The sequence below is a fragment of the Acomys russatus genome, chromosome 6 (assembly GCF_903995435.1).
Source record: "Acomys russatus chromosome 6, mAcoRus1.1, whole genome shotgun sequence".
Taxonomy (NCBI): Eukaryota; Metazoa; Chordata; class Mammalia; order Rodentia; family Muridae; genus Acomys; species Acomys russatus.
Window position 1 is genome coordinate 53,063,122 of NC_067142.1, and position 17,050 is coordinate 53,080,171.

General features: G+C 45.2%; 1 protein-coding gene across 6 annotated transcripts in view; it reads left to right on the forward strand.

Annotated features, from left to right (window-relative positions):
- The window catches only part of Abl2 (ABL proto-oncogene 2, non-receptor tyrosine kinase), an 85,961-nt gene extending 69,581 nt beyond the window's left edge, over positions 1-16,380 (forward strand). For 4 of the 6 annotated variants that reach the window (XM_051147633.1, XM_051147627.1, XM_051147629.1 and 1 more), the window contains exons 5-12: positions 3,743-4,015; positions 5,294-5,378; positions 5,931-6,108; positions 6,532-6,716; positions 7,737-7,889; positions 9,907-9,996; positions 13,324-13,497; positions 13,815-16,380. In XM_051147633.1, coding sequence (XP_051003590.1) covers positions 3,902-4,015; positions 5,294-5,378; positions 5,931-6,108; positions 6,532-6,716; positions 7,737-7,889; positions 9,907-9,996; positions 13,324-13,497; positions 13,815-15,532 — 2,697 coding nt within the window. In that variant the 5' untranslated portion in view covers positions 3,743-3,901 and the 3' untranslated portion in view covers positions 15,533-16,380. The remainder of the gene's footprint in view (positions 1-3,742; positions 4,016-5,293; positions 5,379-5,930; positions 6,109-6,531; positions 6,717-7,736; positions 7,890-9,906; positions 9,997-13,323; positions 13,498-13,814) is intronic. The other 2 variants (XM_051147631.1, XM_051147632.1) reach the window with 1 other exon arrangement.
- Positions 16,381-17,050: the final 670 nt, after the last annotated feature.

The window sequence follows — 17,050 nt, forward strand, 5'->3', positions numbered from 1 at the left end:
AGTTATTCTAAGTGGATTCCCCCAGCCACTTAGACGCATGTATGTTGGGAAGCTCCCTCTGAAATGTTAGATGGGAACTGTGTAGGGCTGGAGCGATGGCTCGGTTGTTGAGAGCACTGACTTCTCTTGCAGAGGACCTGGGGTTGATTTATAGCACCCACATGGTGACTCATAACCATCTGCAACCCCAGTTCTCGGAGGTCCAATACCCTCTTTTGGCCTTCATGGGCACCAGGTATATATGTGGTGCACAAACATCCACACACATAAAACAATAGTAGTAATTAAATTTTAAAACAAAAATGAAACAAATATTAAGGCCCAAACTAAGGACAGTTGTTTCATTGAGTGGTCCATTAAGTTGAGCCCCCTTTCGTCCCTCTGTATGATGTACACACTAGGAGGGAAACATGGGCCTCAGAGCAGGCACAACTGCTGTGCTTTGTACTGTGTTTATTAACTCTTGAGACTTTACCTAAGTCTCAGTTTGCCTGGTGGTGGCTTGGTGGTGGTGGTGGCATAGGGGCGGCAGCGGCGGTGGTGGTGGTGATTTAGACAGATTTAGGGTCTCTGCATATCCCTGTGTGGGCTGGAACTTGTCATATAGATCATGCTGAATGTGAGCTTGTAGCAGCCATCCTGCCTGTCTTCAGAGGGCTGTGGTTATGATATTTGTCGTGTACTATTATTTTCATTTACTTTTCATTTTTATTAACAATGTATATAGAATGTGGGTTTGTGCATGTGGGTGCAGTACCCACACAAGCCAGAAAAAGGCCTCAGATTCCCCTGGAATTGGAATTGTGAACTTCCTTGTATAGGTGCTGGAGACTCAACTCTAGTCTCTTCAGGAGAATTGGACTCTTAACCACTAAATTATGATTTCAGTCTCCTCCTTGTCTGTTACTAAATTCCGTTTTGTAGGATTACTGTAAGGACTAAGTGACACAATTTTTGTAAAGTATAATAGCTATTACAGAGTAGGAAATATATTACTAGTTTTCTTTCTCTTTTTGTATGGTTGTACAAGCATAATGTGTTGTCTGTGGCCCAAGTGAATGGGACCAGAGTTTGTTATGTGAGAAGAGACCCGGCAGTTGTTGGTTGTTTTGCTATTGTTTGTCTTAGAGAGAAACAGTCAAACATCTTTTTTTTAATTAATTAATTAATTTGTTTGTTTGTTTTTGTTTGTTTGTTTGTTTTTTGAGATAGGGTTTTTCTGTGTAGCCTTGGCTGTCCTGGACTCGCTTTGTAGACCAGACTGGCCTCGAACTCACGGCGATCCACCTGCCTCTGCCTTCCGAGTGGTGGGATTAAAGGCATGCACCACCACGCCTGGCCAAACACTCATTTTAACTCATGGTTTCAAAGACTTCAGTCTACTGCCAGTGACTCTGCAGCTTTCAGGCTGTGGTCAGACGGAACATCACGGTGGGCACATGGTCGAACACAGCTGCTTGCTCACTTCATAGCTACCAGAAAGGGAACAGAGAGAAGATGCTTACCGATTGAAGCCTCCAGCTGAAGACCAGCTCTTCAGCATGGGGCTTGGGGCACCTTACACCTAGTCCCTAACACACACGCAACAGGAATGTGCACGCATATGTGCCAGGCTTACTCAAGAACATTGATGCACAGCAGCAGTGTTTTGGTAGTCCCGTGCAGAGTAATTGACTAATAAGTTATGGTATATTGTTAAAATAGAATCTCCTGCAGACACAGAAATGAACACAATGTTCTACACAAAAGTCCATAGGAAGCTGTGGCCTACTCGCTGCCCATATCACCATGTCTATTTGTTTCTTAGCATTTGAAGCTACTTTCTATTTCTAAGCAGACCTGAGTAGTTGCTACAGAAGCCCTCTCTATAGCCTCAAAGCTAAGATACCTGTTTTCCATCCCTATACAGAGAGTTTTTCTGGCCTCACCTATAGATGAGTCTCATACACATAAAGTTGATTGACAGATTAGTATTTGTCAGAAAGTTGTATGGAGAGGAGCGTAGGAGTGATTGCTGACAGCTGTGGGTTTTCTGTTGAGAATGATAAAAGCATTGCACTGGAATTAAATAGTGCTGGTTGATTAGTGGGCCTTGTAAATGTACTGAAAGCTACTGATCTGTATACTTTAAAATACTCAATTTATAGCATGTGAATTATAGATTAATAAAGAGAACTGACAGAAAGCAGACACTAGACAACACATGCTGTATGGTTTCCTGTACATGCAGTTTTGACAGAACTAGCCCCGCATGCTGGAAGTGGAAACCTTTGTGGCATTAAGCAGCTGGTGAGGGTTCTGGGTGCGAGTGATGCTGTGGTTCTTGGTGTGGGTGCTGTTTACGGGGGGAGTTGATTTTGCAAAAGACCAGGTTCTCTACTTACAAATTATGTAATTTTTATATATAATAAAATGACTTCATTTGTTTGTTTTAAACAGTTGCTTATTGTTTATTTAAGCAGTAGCCCGAGCACAGTGGCGCATGCCTTACAATCATAGTACTCATGAATCTGAGGCAAGAAAATTGTAAGTTTGAGACCAGACTGGGTTATATAGAGGGACTCCGGGTAAATTAACCAGTCAGTAATTAAGTCATACTCCCTTAGAAGATAAAGCCAAAGACTGCTATCTTATATAACACTTCTTTCTAATTATCACAAATTAGCAAGCATCTTGTTAATAACTCTGAAATCCAATTATGTCTCTGTTTTAATGGCCTAGACATTTAAAAAGGGTGTTGTAAAAATAAATAAAATTTATAATTAATTATGTGATATTAAATAAAAGTTACACTCATACTAACCTCCCAATATATAAATTAGTGTCTGTCAGTTTATGTTCTGCATAGATTGTGAGGGCCTACGCATTAGCTTAGGAGGCAGAGCCCGAGTGCCTGTTTAATTCCTTCTCTCAGGTTTCGGTTGCACAGTCTGTTTGTTTGTGTCAGGGTCTGGCTTTAGCCCAGGCTGACCTGGAAGTCCTGGTGTTCTTCCTCCAGAGTCTTCCAAATGTCCTGGTTTACACATTCTGCAGTCTTGCCACTTAAAGATGTTCTGAGGACTAGGTGCTTGATGTACCTGCAGCTGTTCAACATCTCCTTCGAGGCCAGTTTAGAAAGAGTAGGAAGATGATTAACATTAGATGAGGCCATATCCTTTGTCCTGAGCATTACCACTTACTTACGACCATTTCCTGGGATCCTAGCAGCAACAGTGTACACCTGTAGTCCTGTGCCTTGAAGGTGGAGAAGCTTCTGAGTTCAGGGCCAGCTAGGGCTGCGTAATGGAGACTCTGTCTCAAAACAAACAAACAAACAAACACCCAGAACAGGCCAGGCATGGTGGTGCACACCTGTAATTTGAGCTCTCTGGAGGCAGAGGCAGGTGGATCTCCGAGTTCAAGGACAACTAGGGCTACATAGTTAAGACCCTGCTCCAAAAACATACATTCTTGTGTCTTCAAGCCTCCATGCCAGTGAAATGTATGCTTTTAAAAATAATTTTTCTGGGCTGGAGAGATGGCTCAGGGAAGAGCACTGGCTGCTCTTCCAAAAGTCCTGAGTTCAATTCCCAGCAACCACATGTTGGCTCACAACCATCTATAATGAGATCTGGTGCCCTCTTCTGGCATGTAGGTGTACATGCAGGCAGAACACGGCATACATAATAAATTAATTAATTAATTAATTAATCTTTTAAAAATACAGTAACTCTTTCCTCACGTTTTTGCTTCTCCTCACCAGGTGTGCGTGACTGCAGAGAGCCGCTTTAGCACCTTGGCAGAGCTTGTTCACCACCACTCTACTGTCGCCGACGGGCTAGTGACCACACTGCACTACCCAGCTCCCAAGTGTAACAAGCCAACCGTCTATGGCGTGTCTCCTATCCATGACAAATGGGAAATGGAACGAACAGATATTACCATGAAGCACAAACTTGGGGGCGGTCAGTATGGAGAGGTTTATGTTGGCGTCTGGAAGAAATACAGCCTCACAGTTGCTGTGAAAACCCTGAAGGTGGGTTACTGAGAGTTAATCTCCAGGCGTCCCTGTGTGCACTGAATCACTCGGAAAGATCGGCGTGCCCTTCTTCAACTTTGGAACATTTTCCACCCATGGGTGCCAAGCACTTCAGCAAATTGTGGTGATTAACTTAGTACTGTTGCTGACAGAGCAGCGCCAGATTATTCACTGCAGTGCAACCCACATGTGGGAGAGGCTTGTCTCTGGAGGCTGTTGATACAGAGCTCAGCGGAGAAGTAAATTATAGTTGTGCTGAAAACAGAATTCTTCATGCACAGTCTACGAATCATGAGCTCCCTATTTTGGTCTCTGCCCTCCTGCTCCTCCCCCTGTTCCTCCTTGCAGAGACACCCTTTTTAGTTAAGGTAGAAAGGACAGGGTCTCACTAAGATGTCAAGGTTAGCCTTCAAGTCATAATCCTCCTGCTTCAGCCTCCAAGTGCTAGACTTCCAGGTGCCGCTGCCACGCCCAACTAGATCGCCTCTTGTTTTTAAGTTCACACAAGTGCTCTTCCTGATCTTACTGTCTCTTTCTTAAGCCTCTTGGTATAAATAACAGAGCTGCCACACAGAGTGTGTGGCATTCTTATGAGCTCTCCTCATGGGTAGTCATCAGCCCGGGTTACTGAGTGTGTTCTGAATGTGATGGACACAGCGAAGCTTTGTAAATGTACTTTGTTGTTTTGTGGGCAAGGGGCAGTCAAGACAGTGTTTCTCTGTGTAGCCTTAGCTATCCTGGAACTCTATTTGTCGATCAGGCTGGCCTCAAACTCCAAGATCCACCTGCCTCTTCCTCCCTGAGTGCTGGGATTAAAGGGTTTGTCGCCACCACTTGTAATGTGCTTTGTTCTTTAATTGGAAGATCAAACAAAACTACCAGAAAACTGAATTTCCATCCACTCTGTTATTCTTAGTTATTCTTCTATAGAGCATAATAGATTGTAGGCAAGTTTTTTAAGGAAATATGCTAAAATACTCAAATGATGATTGTTTACTTTTTTAAAAATTATTTTTATTACATGTATGTGAGTGTTTTTGCTACAACTAAGCCAGAGGAGGGCATCAGAGTCCTGTAAGTACAGGGGTTGTAAGCTGCCATGTGGGTGCTGGGGGCCAAACCTAGGTCCTCTCTACAAGCATCTGGTGCTCGAAACTTCCGTGCAGCCTCTCCATCCTCCTTTCACTTTTATAGCTGAAGCAGGCTTTTGAGTTGACTTAAGTGAATAAGAGGCAGGTTTGACCTCCTTTTTGTCTTACCTTCTACCTTTCACAGGAAGATACCATGGAGGTAGAAGAGTTCCTCAAAGAAGCTGCAGTGATGAAGGAAATCAAGCATCCTAACTTAGTACAGCTGTTAGGTAAGAAGCCAAACCATACATTTCCTAGGCCGTGCTCCTGTCCCAGGCCCTTGTTCTCTACAGGTCGTGGTTTTGCGGACTGTTCTGTGTTGTTTTAGCGCCGTGGTGGGATGCTAGATGTAGTCAGCTACAGTAATCACCCCAGTGATAGAGCACTTGCCTAGTAAGCATCACGTCCTAGTGAGGCTTAGTGCTACGCACACGTGCATACACGCAAACATATATCAGTGAAATCCTTGCCTGTGAAAACAGTTTTAGAGTCAGAAGGTCCACTTCACCATAAGCCTAAGTGTTGTTACTTTCAATCTATGTGGGTCGCACACAGTTGAAGGGGAATGTGGGCACATACAAAACTGTAGAAATGTTGGCCTTGCCCCTTGTCAGGTTAGTACAAGAAACTGTTTCTACTTCACAGGCATGCTGAAAAAGTTCACTGAGGCTTCAGAGAACAGGATGGTGGAAACAGGCACCCTTACCAACAACCTGTTTTTAAGTTTTTGTTGTATTTATTTCATAGAATGTGGTGAAGATTGTCCAATTGTTCTTGGTCAGGTGTATGTACCCTGGAGCCGCCATTTTACATTGTGACTGAGTACATGCCATACGGGAACCTGCTTGACTATCTCCGGGAGTGCAGCCGCGAGGAGGTGACTGCAGTTGTGCTGCTCTACATGGCCACTCAGATCTCTTCTGCAATGGAGTATTTGGAGAAGAAGAATTTCATCCACAGGTGTGTGAGCCTGGCTGTGGCTCTCACTAGCCACACACTGTCTTTCTTGACCTGAAGGGGAAGGGAACACTTGCCAGAACTTTTCACAGAGAGAGAATCTTTCTGTCAAAGTCACCAGCCTGGAAGCTGTTTTGCCAGGTCCTTTGCTCCACCTAGTGGCCACATTTTGAAAGTTACCTTTTGTCTTAGGAAAGTGTTTTAAAGCCTTTAGGAAGGGCCCTATTGCTACCCCATTGCACTTTAAAAGAGGGATTCATTTTGCCAGTATCTGTATTCTGCCTCGTTGTGGGTGGTTGTCATAAAGCACTACAGGCTTGATTAGCATTCCCTAACCTACTGTGCCTGCGGCACAGAGATGCAGGAGCATTCACGCCCATCTTCCTCCACATCAGCTGGAGTAACGCAGTGGTCTCTTTCTCGTAGAGATCTTGCGGCCCGGAACTGCCTGGTGGGTGAGAACCACGTGGTAAAGGTGGCTGACTTCGGTCTCAGTAGGCTGATGACTGGAGATACCTACACTGCTCATGCTGGAGCCAAGTTCCCTATTAAGTGGACCGCGCCCGAGAGTCTGGCCTACAATACCTTCTCAATTAAATCTGACGTTTGGGGTAAGGCTGACATAATTTCTCTCATGGATTGTTTTCTTTTCTTTGTACATGGTCTTAAATAATTTTTTAAAACATTAGCTGTGGCTGGCCTGGTGTTCACTACAGAGTCTAGGGCAAAACTTGGGGCAGTTCTTCATCCTCGGCCTCCTGAATGCTAGAACCACAGGCACGTGCCACCATGCCTAAGTAATTCCTTTAGTTTTTCAGCATTTTTATGGGGCTCAAATTTTTGAAAAAGTAAGTTGAGGGGATAGTGGAAACAGGTGGGAAAGAGTGTGGATATACCTGTGAAACTTACTCAGGAGACTGAAGTAGGAGGCTTAGGAGTTTGGATTGAGGCCAGCATGGGCTCTTTAGTAAGTTGAAGGCCAACTTGAGCCATGTAGGGATAGCGTACAGTTTAGTGGTGGGGTACTTGTGTAGTGAGTACAGGACGCTGGGTCAGTCCCCAGCACAGGTGACGTGTAGCAACAAGGAAGAGGCTGTTAGTGCTACCTACCACTGGGGTATGGTAGTGGGTGCCTGTAGTTCCCGCATGCTGGATGCTCGCGTGCTCAGATGCTTTGAGCCCGTAAGCTTGAGACCTGCCTGGACAATATGACGAGACTCTGTGAACAACTAAAGACCTCGGCATGGTGGTGCCGGCCTCTGATCTGAGCACTCTGGAGACTGAAGGAATAGGAACACAAGGTGTAGAGGCCATCCTGGGCTATATAGTAAGTCCTAGGCTAGCCTGGACTATTTCAGAGCCCTCTTTACTAGTGGGAGTGTGGAGGGGAAGCCCATGCCTTGAAGGAGAGTCCATTTCAGACCTAATCTCCAGAGTTTCATTCGTCATAGTGAACACGCTATGTAAATAAGGTCTGATGATGTTTCATTCAGAATTTGTCCTTGTCTTGGACCTAATTTCTACTGCCTGAGAAATAGATATTAACTAGAGAGACTCAATAGACCAGATCAATTTAGAAATTTGGACTTGGGCCCAATAGAAATATTTTTTTTTTAAATCCCTTTCCACAGCTTTTGGAGTACTGTTGTGGGAAATTGCTACATATGGAATGTCACCATATCCAGGTATTGACCTATCTCAAGTCTATGACCTACTGGAAAAAGGATATCGAATGGAACAGCCTGAGGGATGCCCCCCTAAAGTGTATGAACTCATGAGAGCATGTAAGTGTTTTTGCATATATGAGCTTTGAAAAAGAACCAGCAACAGGATGGTTAATAAATTGGCACCATTCTGCTCTCCACCGTGTCATACTGGATCCAGTGTCATTAACAGCTATAGAGCTTGTCACTGATTGGCCAGCTGGCATAGTGTTTGATGGACCATTGAATTTTACTGGAATCCTGAGAATAGTTGTTGGTTGTGGCTCAAATATAGTGCCAATTTCTCAAAAACATTTGTATATTTTATAAGACAATAAGAGGGGCTAGAGAGATGGCTCAGGGATAAGAGCACTGGCTGTTTTTCCAGAGGTCCTGAGTTCAATTCCCAGCAACCACGTGGTGGCTCACAACTATCTATACTGGGATCTGATGCCCTCTTCTGGTATTCATGAAGACAGAACACTCATGTATATAAAATAATAAGTAAATAAAATTTAAAAGCACTTTGCCGGGTGTGGTGGCATACGCCTTTAATCCCAGCACTCAGGGAGGCAGAGGCAGGTGGATTGTTGTGAGTTTGAGGCCAGCCTGGTCTACAAAGTTGAGTCCAGGACAGCCAAGGCTATACAGAAAAACCCTGTCTTGAAATTTTTTTAAGACAGTAAGGTGTTGAGTTTGCATAGTATGTTTGAATGATGGCTGCTTTGAGCTAGATATGAATGGTTATTGAAGACTGTGATTATTAAAGTAACCTCTGTTGAGCTAGGAGATGGCTTAGTGGGTAAGAACACTTGCTCTGCAGGCATCAAAATCTGAGTTCAAATCCCCATTAACCACATAAAAAGTCCATCTCAGCTGCACATGTCTGTGACCTCAGCATCAGGGCTCTCAAAACATCCCAGGAGCTCACTGGCCCACCACCATACTTAGCTAAGTGGCAAGCTTCTGGTTCAGTAAGAGACCTATGTCAAGGCAATAGAACGGTAGAAAGTTTCCCCTGGCTCCTACATGCTTTACATGTGGGCATCTAAGTATACACTCCATGCATTTATTTACTACACACAGAAAAATCAAAAAGTGATCTCTTACGAATGAGAATGAAAGCATCAGAGTGCTTAAAGATACAAACATAGTAAGGTGAGTAGTAAATGAAAGTATACTTGTGCTCACACATTACTGTGTTATATTCTTATTGAGCATGTGTGTCTCATGCTACCCCCCTCCTATTTTTTAATTTTTTATTATTTCTTTATTTTTTTGGTTTTTCGAGACAGTGTTTCTCTGTGTAGTCTTGGCTGTCCTGGACTTGCTTTGTAGACCAGGCTGGCCTTGAACTCACAGCAATCCACCTGCCTCTGCCTCGTGAGTGCTGGGATTAAAGGTGTGCACCACCATGCCCGGCTAAACTTCTAAATTAATACACTGAATTTTTAGGCACTTGGGCATTTGTGGGGGCAGTGGAAAGGAGACAGGGTCTCATCATGAAGCCCCAGCTGGCCTGTTACACAGTGTCCAGCAAACTGGCCTTGAACTCATAGTATCTTCCAGTCTCTGCCTCCTGACTGTTGGGATTAAAGGCGTGTGCTACCAGTAGCCCAGCCAATTCATTTTAAAATTACGTTTGTTTGTGGATCATGGGTGTGTGTGTGTCTGTGTGTCTGTGGGCGTGCTGCAGTGGACATCAAGAGAGAATTTGTATGTAAGTTTTCTCATTCCACCATGTGATACCCAGGGATTGAACTTGGGTGTCAGGCTTGGTGTCGATCACTTTTACCCACTGAGACATCTTACCAGCCCCTTCGTTACTTTGCTAATAGAGTAAAACTTGCCATTTTTTAAACTTTCTCCCCACCTTTTCCTTATTTTTGTGGTAGTGGGAATGGGACCAAGACTAAATAGGACCAACACCAAGGACCAGCACTCACACCTCCAAGGCAGGGTCTGTGAGGCAGGCACTCACCCCACAGTTGACGTGCACGTGCAGTAACTGATAGGCGCACGCCGTGGAGCTGGACCCATTGTGTGGTGTGCCACTGGATCAGTCTGCCAAGCAGGCTTTAAGTTCTCTTCTCTGCAGGCTGGAAGTGGAGTCCTGCCGACAGGCCCTCTTTTGCTGAAACCCACCAGGCTTTTGAAACGATGTTCCATGACTCCAGCATCTCTGAAGGTGAGTCCTAGGGCAGGGGTTGATGACGGGTGGCAGGGTGCTGATGTAATTTCAAAACTGAGATCGCTTACCTACAGTTTCTGACTACTTAAAGATAATGAGTTGACCTTTGGCCTTTCTTATTCTTGTGTTACTGCTTTTTGTTTTGCTCTGTTTTGTTTTTTGAGGCAGGGTTTCTCTGTGTAATAGTCCTGGCTAACCTGGACTCTGTAGACCAGCTGGCCTTGAACTCACAGAGATCCACTTGCCTCTGCCTCCTGAGTGCTGGGATTAAAGGCGTGCACCACCACGCCGGACCATGTTACTGCTTTTTTATACCTTTTTAGTTCTGAATTTTTCTATTTTATATTTTATACTGAAATTACATTTTGATTTGAAATTTACTCAGTCTCTACAAAGAAAATAGTAACTAGTAGTTCTTAAATAACATAATATAAAAAAAGATTAAAAGTATGAAAATATTCTAGGGGTTGGGGAGATGGTATCAGAAGTGTGTGTGTGTGTGTGTGTGTGTGTGTGTACTTAAAAATAAATCTTTAAAAAATATATATATTCTACCTCTAGACCACATCTTAGGCAAGACCAAGACAAAAAACAAAACCATTATCATGAAATTCCATTTCTAGAAATATATACAGTATAATTAAGATTTATCTAGACAGATATGGCATCTGAGTATAGCTTTATAATATGAAAAAAGTAGGAACAACTTAAGCAGACTTTTGATTATATAAACATATAACGGAATACTTAAATTATATCTTTAAGTATATTAGACCAGCAATAGGGATAAACCTGTTCTTACTCAAGAAATGGGTATATGGACATGTGCAGGAAATATATGGGCACATGCAGGAAGTAATGGATATATACAGGAAGTATATGGGCACAGGCAAGAAGTTGCTTGCTTTCATATGTAGTGTTCCTGACAGGCTCAAACAATGAGCAGGGTATGGAGGCACACCAGTTTCCTCAGCAGTCAGGAGGCTGAAGCACCAAGAGCTCAAGTTCCAGGCTATCCTGTGCTACATTATGAGACTAACAAAGTTAATACCCTGCCTTTTTGTGATCAAGAGCGAGAGCCTGTCCTTGGATGGCTAAGAATATGGAATTCTTAGTTTCATCTGCCTATTAGATACTATGATACAGTTCTGAAGTATTGTACATAGTTTACCTTCCTTTCATAAGTGAGTAGAGTTCGTCTTATTTAAAGTTTTAAAAGGTTAGAAGAAATTGGGAGTTGAATTTTGTCTTGCTTTAGTGATTAGTCACATGAGATAAGAGGAAAGAGGAAACAGAAGTACAATATTGACATTTCAATAAAAATATTCTCATCCTTTTCTCAAGTTGTCATATCACACACACCAAATTAAGTATAATTAAAGTTTACTGAGTGGTAAGCCAGGCGTGGTGGCGCACGCCTTTAATCCCAGCACTCTGGAGGCAGAGGCAGGTGGATTGCTGTGAGTTTGAGGCCAGCCTGGTCTACAAAGTAAGTCTGGGACAGCCAGGGCTACACAGAGAAACCCTGTCTGGGGGAAATTTTTATTTTATTGAGTGGTAACAAGATTATACAATGTAATTGATTGTTTTATTTCTGTTTAGGAATAAAGAATAAAGTATATTTTTGCCTCAGCAAAAACTGCAAAGCTTGCCAAGGTGGTGCACATCTTTAATCCCAGCACTCGGGAGGTAGAGGCAGGCAGATCTCTGTGAGTTCGAGGCCAGCCTGGTCTACAGAGTGAATTCCAGGACATCCAGGGCTACACAGAGAAACCCTGTCTCAAAAAAACCCACAAAGCTCATGACTAAGTTAAATCAGCCAAGGGTGACCAATAGAATGAATATTATTTTGATAATCAGGTTTTGGTTGGTTGTTGTTGTTTTGAGTTTTAATTTTGTTACTTGGACTTGAACCCAAGGTCTCATGAATGTTAGGCAAGCACTTCAACACCTGAGTGACATCCCTAGCTCAAAAGATGCAGGGATTTTTTTGTTTTTGTTTTTGTTTTCTGCCTGTTGTAGTTAGTTAGTTGGGGTGTCTCTGTGTGTGTATGTGTGTGTGTGTGTGTGTGTGTGTGTGTGTGTGTGAGAGAGAGAGAGAGAGAGAGAGAGAGAGAGAGTGTGCAAGTGAGTGAGCAAGTACTGATTTGTTTCACTTGCATGAAGTGAAATAAATTTATATTACTCTCTTTTTTTAGTGAAAACTGTAACCTAAAAATAGAAATTTCTATAGGTAGACATGCATCCCCTCTATTCAGCACCTGAGTAGTATTAGTGAGTGAGGTTATTCACATGTCTGTGAAGCCATGAAGAACATCACTTGGCAGCAGAAAGTACAAATTAAACCGCAAGAGTCCATGACATGCCCACCAGAGTGAGTGAAGCTGAAAGTCCATGCGCTGTAGAGTAACAGCCTCCAGGTTTGCCAGCATGCGGAGTAAGTAACCAGAGCAGGCACCCCTGGTAATGTGGAGCCAGGCGTCATGGCTGCTGTTGGTCAGAACCTGATGAAGATCAGTGTGCGCCCCAGGACCCAGTTAGATGCACAGGGACTTGTGAACCGAGAAACTCCTAGCAGTATATTCCCAGTGTCTAAACGGGAAACATCCAGCCTAACCATCAAGAGGACGGTGGATGAATTTTGCTAGTCTCATGCATGAGAAGACTTTGTGGCTATGAGAAAGAGATCCTGCCACATGCAATACCATGCAAAACTGTAGGGATAACATTGAATAAAAGAGGTAGTTCGTACGAGTATAGCCGGGTCTGGAAGGTAGTTCAGTTAGTGATGTGTCTGGCTTTCAGGCCAGAGGCCCTGAATTAGACCCCCAGCACCCACGTGCAAAGCTGGCCACACAGCAGCACACACCTGTGGGAGATGGAAACAGGAAACTCACTCTGCCCACTGGCCAGTGGGTCTAGCTGAAACAGCGAACTCTAGGCTGGTGAGGGAGCCTTTCTCAACTGGGGAAGACACTTGGCATGCACATGTATGAATGCTTATGCACACTGAAGATTTTATACTCTGACTTCCTGTGTGTGTGTGTGTGTGTGTGTGTGTGTGTGTGTGTTATGAATTTGTTTGCTTGTTTGTTTTGTATAATCTATTTTTGTTGTTTTCAAGATGACATCTTGCAGTTTTGCTCAGGCTAGTGTCGTTTTTGGGGCTGAAGGGACCACCCCAGCCTCAGCCTCTGAGCAGCTGGGACTATGGCAGGCAGTTCTGTGTCCTTCAGTATTCTGCTCTCCATTTTCCATTTTTCAGTTGTATGCCTTGCTCTGTCTTAAAGTTGTCTTTTTCACCAGCCTTCATCTTTCTTACAGAGGTAGCCGAGGAGCTCGGGAGAGCTGCCTCCTCCTCATCTGTGGTCCCACACCTGCCTCGATTACCTCTACTTCCTTCCAAGACACGGACCCTGAAGAAGCAGGGGGAGAACAAAGAGAACGTAGATGGCGGTCTTGATGCCTGCGAGAGTCTGGCCTCCAGCTCAGCCCCAGGTAGGAGGGGTCAGAGCGCAAGGCACCCCTGAAGAAGCAGGCTGTGGTGCTTGTAGGCCTTAGCCCCACACTGCCATCCCCACACAGCTGCCGCCAGCTCTGTGTTCTCAACCCCTTGCTTCAGGGTAGAGGACACAGTGCATCTGTATTCTAGAGAAGGGACCAACAAGTGTCACCACAAATGTCCATATATGACACAGTTGGAACACTGTTACTGAATCTGACATTTAATAAATGCAGACAGAGCTTTCTAATTTAGCAATGCTAACTGGCTTGCCTCTTGTCTTTCCTGTTACTAATTGGCCGTTTCTCAACAGGGTTCATTAGAAGTGCACCAGCTTCCAGCGGGTCCCCAGCTCTGCCTCGAAAGCAAAGGGATAAGTCCCCCAGCAGCCTCTTAGAAGACGCCAAAGAGACATGCTTCACCAGGGATAGGAAGGGAGGCTTCTTCAGCTCCTTCATGAAGAAGAGAAATGCCCCCACGCCCCCTAAACGCAGCAGCTCCTTTCGAGAAATGGAAAATCAGCCCCACAAGAAATACGAACTCACGGGTAACTTCTCATCTGTTGCTTCTCTTCAGCATGCTGATGGGTTCTCTTTCGCTCCCGGCCAGCAAGAGTCGAATCTGGTGCCAGCCAAGTGCTATGGGGGGAGCTTTGCCCAGAGGAGCCTCTGTAATGACGACAGTGGTGGGGGTGGGGGCAGTGGCACTGCTGGGGGTGGGTGGTCTGGGATCACAGGCTTCTTTACACCACGCTTAATCAAAAAGACACTGGGCTTGCGAGCAGGTAAACCCACAGCCAGTGATGACGCTTCCAAGCCTTTTCCGAGGTCAAACTCTACATCTTCCATGTCCTCAGGGCTTCCAGAGCAGGATAGGATGGCAATGACCCTTCCCAGGAACTGCCAGAGGGCCAAGCTCCAGCTGGAAAGGACAGTGTCCACCTCTTCTCAACCAGAAGAGAATGTGGACAGGGCTAATGACATGCTTCCAAAAAAGTCTGAGGAAGGTGCTGCTCCAGCCAGGGAGAGACCAAAAGCCAAACTATTGCCCAGAGGAGCCACAGCTCTTCCCCTGAGAGGCCCTGATCCGGCCACCACAGAGAGTGACTCTCCAGGGGTAGGGGTGGCTGGGGTGGCAGCTGCCCCCAAAGGCAAGGAAAGGAATGGTGGGACGCGACTTGGAGTCGCTGGAGTCCCAGAGGATGGAGAGCAGCCAGGCTGGTCTTCTCCAGCCAAGGCTGTAGCTGTCCTCCCAACCACTCACAACCACAAAGTGCCAGTCCTTATCTCACCCACTCTGAAACACACTCCAGCTGATGTGCAGCTCATTGGCACAGACTCTCAGGGGAACAAATTCAAGCTCTTATCTGAGCATCAGGTCACATCCTCTGGAGACAAGGACCGACCCCGCCGTGTAAAACCAAAGTGTGCCCCACCCCCACCACCAGTGATGAGACTACTGCAGCATCCGTCCACGTGCTCAGACCCCGAGGAGGAGCCGGCTGCCCCGGCTGCAGGACAGCACACCGCAGAAGCCCAGGAGGGAGGAAAAAAGGCAGCTCCAGGGCCAGTGCCCAGCAGTGGGAAACCTGGGAGGCCAGTGATGCCTCCACCCCAAGTGCCTTTGCCCACATCTTCCATCTCGCCGGCCAAAATGGCCAATGGCACAGCAGGTACTAAGGTGGCCCTGAGAAAAACCAAACAGGCAGCTGAGAAAATGTCAGCTGACAAAATCAGCAAAGAGGCCCTGCTGGAGTGTGCCGACCTACTGTCCAGTGCGATCACGGAACCTGTGCCCAATAGCCAACTGGTAGACACTGGGCACCAGCTGCTCGACTACTGCTCAGGGTATGTGGACTGCATCCCTCAGACTCGCAACAAATTTGCCTTCCGAGAGGCTGTGAGCAAACTGGAACTTAGCCTACAGGAGCTGCAGGTGTCTTCCACATCTGCTGGTGTGCCTGGGACAAACCCTGTCCTTAATAACTTATTGTCATGTGTACAGGAAATTAGCGATGTGGTGCAGAGGTAGCCATGTCAGCCTAGTGGGAAAATGCACACATTCTGAGGGGAGAGGGAAAGGGACTCGTTTTCCTGTGTTCTTGTTTTCAAAAGTGAAAGACTGATACTTGAGTGTGTTTGTGTGAAGTACCTCAAATCCCTGAGCTCTCACGTTTACAGGTTCATCTCAAAATGGCAAAAAGGAAGTCACAGAAGTAGATAAGAAGTCAATTTGGTACATCAGGGCAGTGTGGACAGAGTTGGAAACTGCACTGGGAGTAAGGGAGCATCATGTGTACATCATAAGAAAGCACAGCCCTTCCTATTTGGAACGGCCTGTGGCAGTCCACAGTTCTGTGTCACAAAATGGGCCTTCACCTGGCAGGTCCTAGGGTTGGTTGTGTTTGAGTTTGTCCCGCAAATTTGGGGAACAGAAGAAAGCAAAGTGAGGGACATAGCAGATGTTATACTCGAGGCTGTTGGTCTTGCTTCCATGGGTCATTGCTGCTGTAGCAAGAACTGCAAATTAGATGGCTAGCCTACTCCTGGGAAACATAGCCCCTTCCGTCTGCTTTTGTCCTGTTTTCCAGGGGTGCTGGTGCAAGGAGTATAGAATGCAAGGGAAGTTCAGTCCGATTGACACCTCCAAAACTCCATGGAGTCAATTCTCCCACTCTTCTAGCATACTACTTCCTAGCGTGCAGTGTCCACTTGCTGCTAGTGGGTGGCTGTCTGTAAACCATGGGCATGGGGGCCGCCTTGTGGCTCTTCTCTGCCCCTTGCTGGGCAGGCTGTCTTACTTTATTTCTGGCAGCGTTCAGGGCATTACCCAGCAGTGATGTTGAAAAGAGTGGTCCCTTACAGGTCCTCATAGGAGAAACCTTCCGGGTCCCTGAACACTGACATAATGGCCACTTGAGCAGCTATATGTGTCCTTTTGTTAATTAAAATACCAAGCAGATACAGTATCTTTTTGAAACTGCCTGGCCCAGAGACCTGAGAGGAGCTTGCTTAATACACATGGCTATTTGTACCTTTCCCCTCCTTAATACCTCAAACTTCTCTGGGTGGACAGTAGGGGGCATCGCTTTCACTAAGGGCTTGCCTCCAGAGTTTCATTCTCATGGTCCTTTCTTTGCTCACATATCCCCAACCCCTTGTTGCACGTGGAGTGTGTGTTGGGTATATACTTTATTTATTTCGTCCTTTCATCTCTATTTAAGAGTGCATAATAGAAGGAGGTTATTTTCAGGGAGCACCAATTAGACCCAGAAACTTAAGAGTTTAACCTGCAAATAGGTTTTGCCCTTGAAGAATGGGCATTGCCCTCCCCTACTTACAGTTATGGGGGCAAATGGAGAAACATGGAACAGAACATTAGTAGGTTACATATTATTGATGGTTTTGGTGTTGGGCCTAATTATGGTTATTGATTTTATTTTATTTTTTATATGTTTAATTTTGTGAGCACCTTTTGTTCTTTAAAGAGAACCCCAAACAAAAATGTTGTAATTTTTCTTCTTCCAATGGAGTATTACTGTGGGAAGAT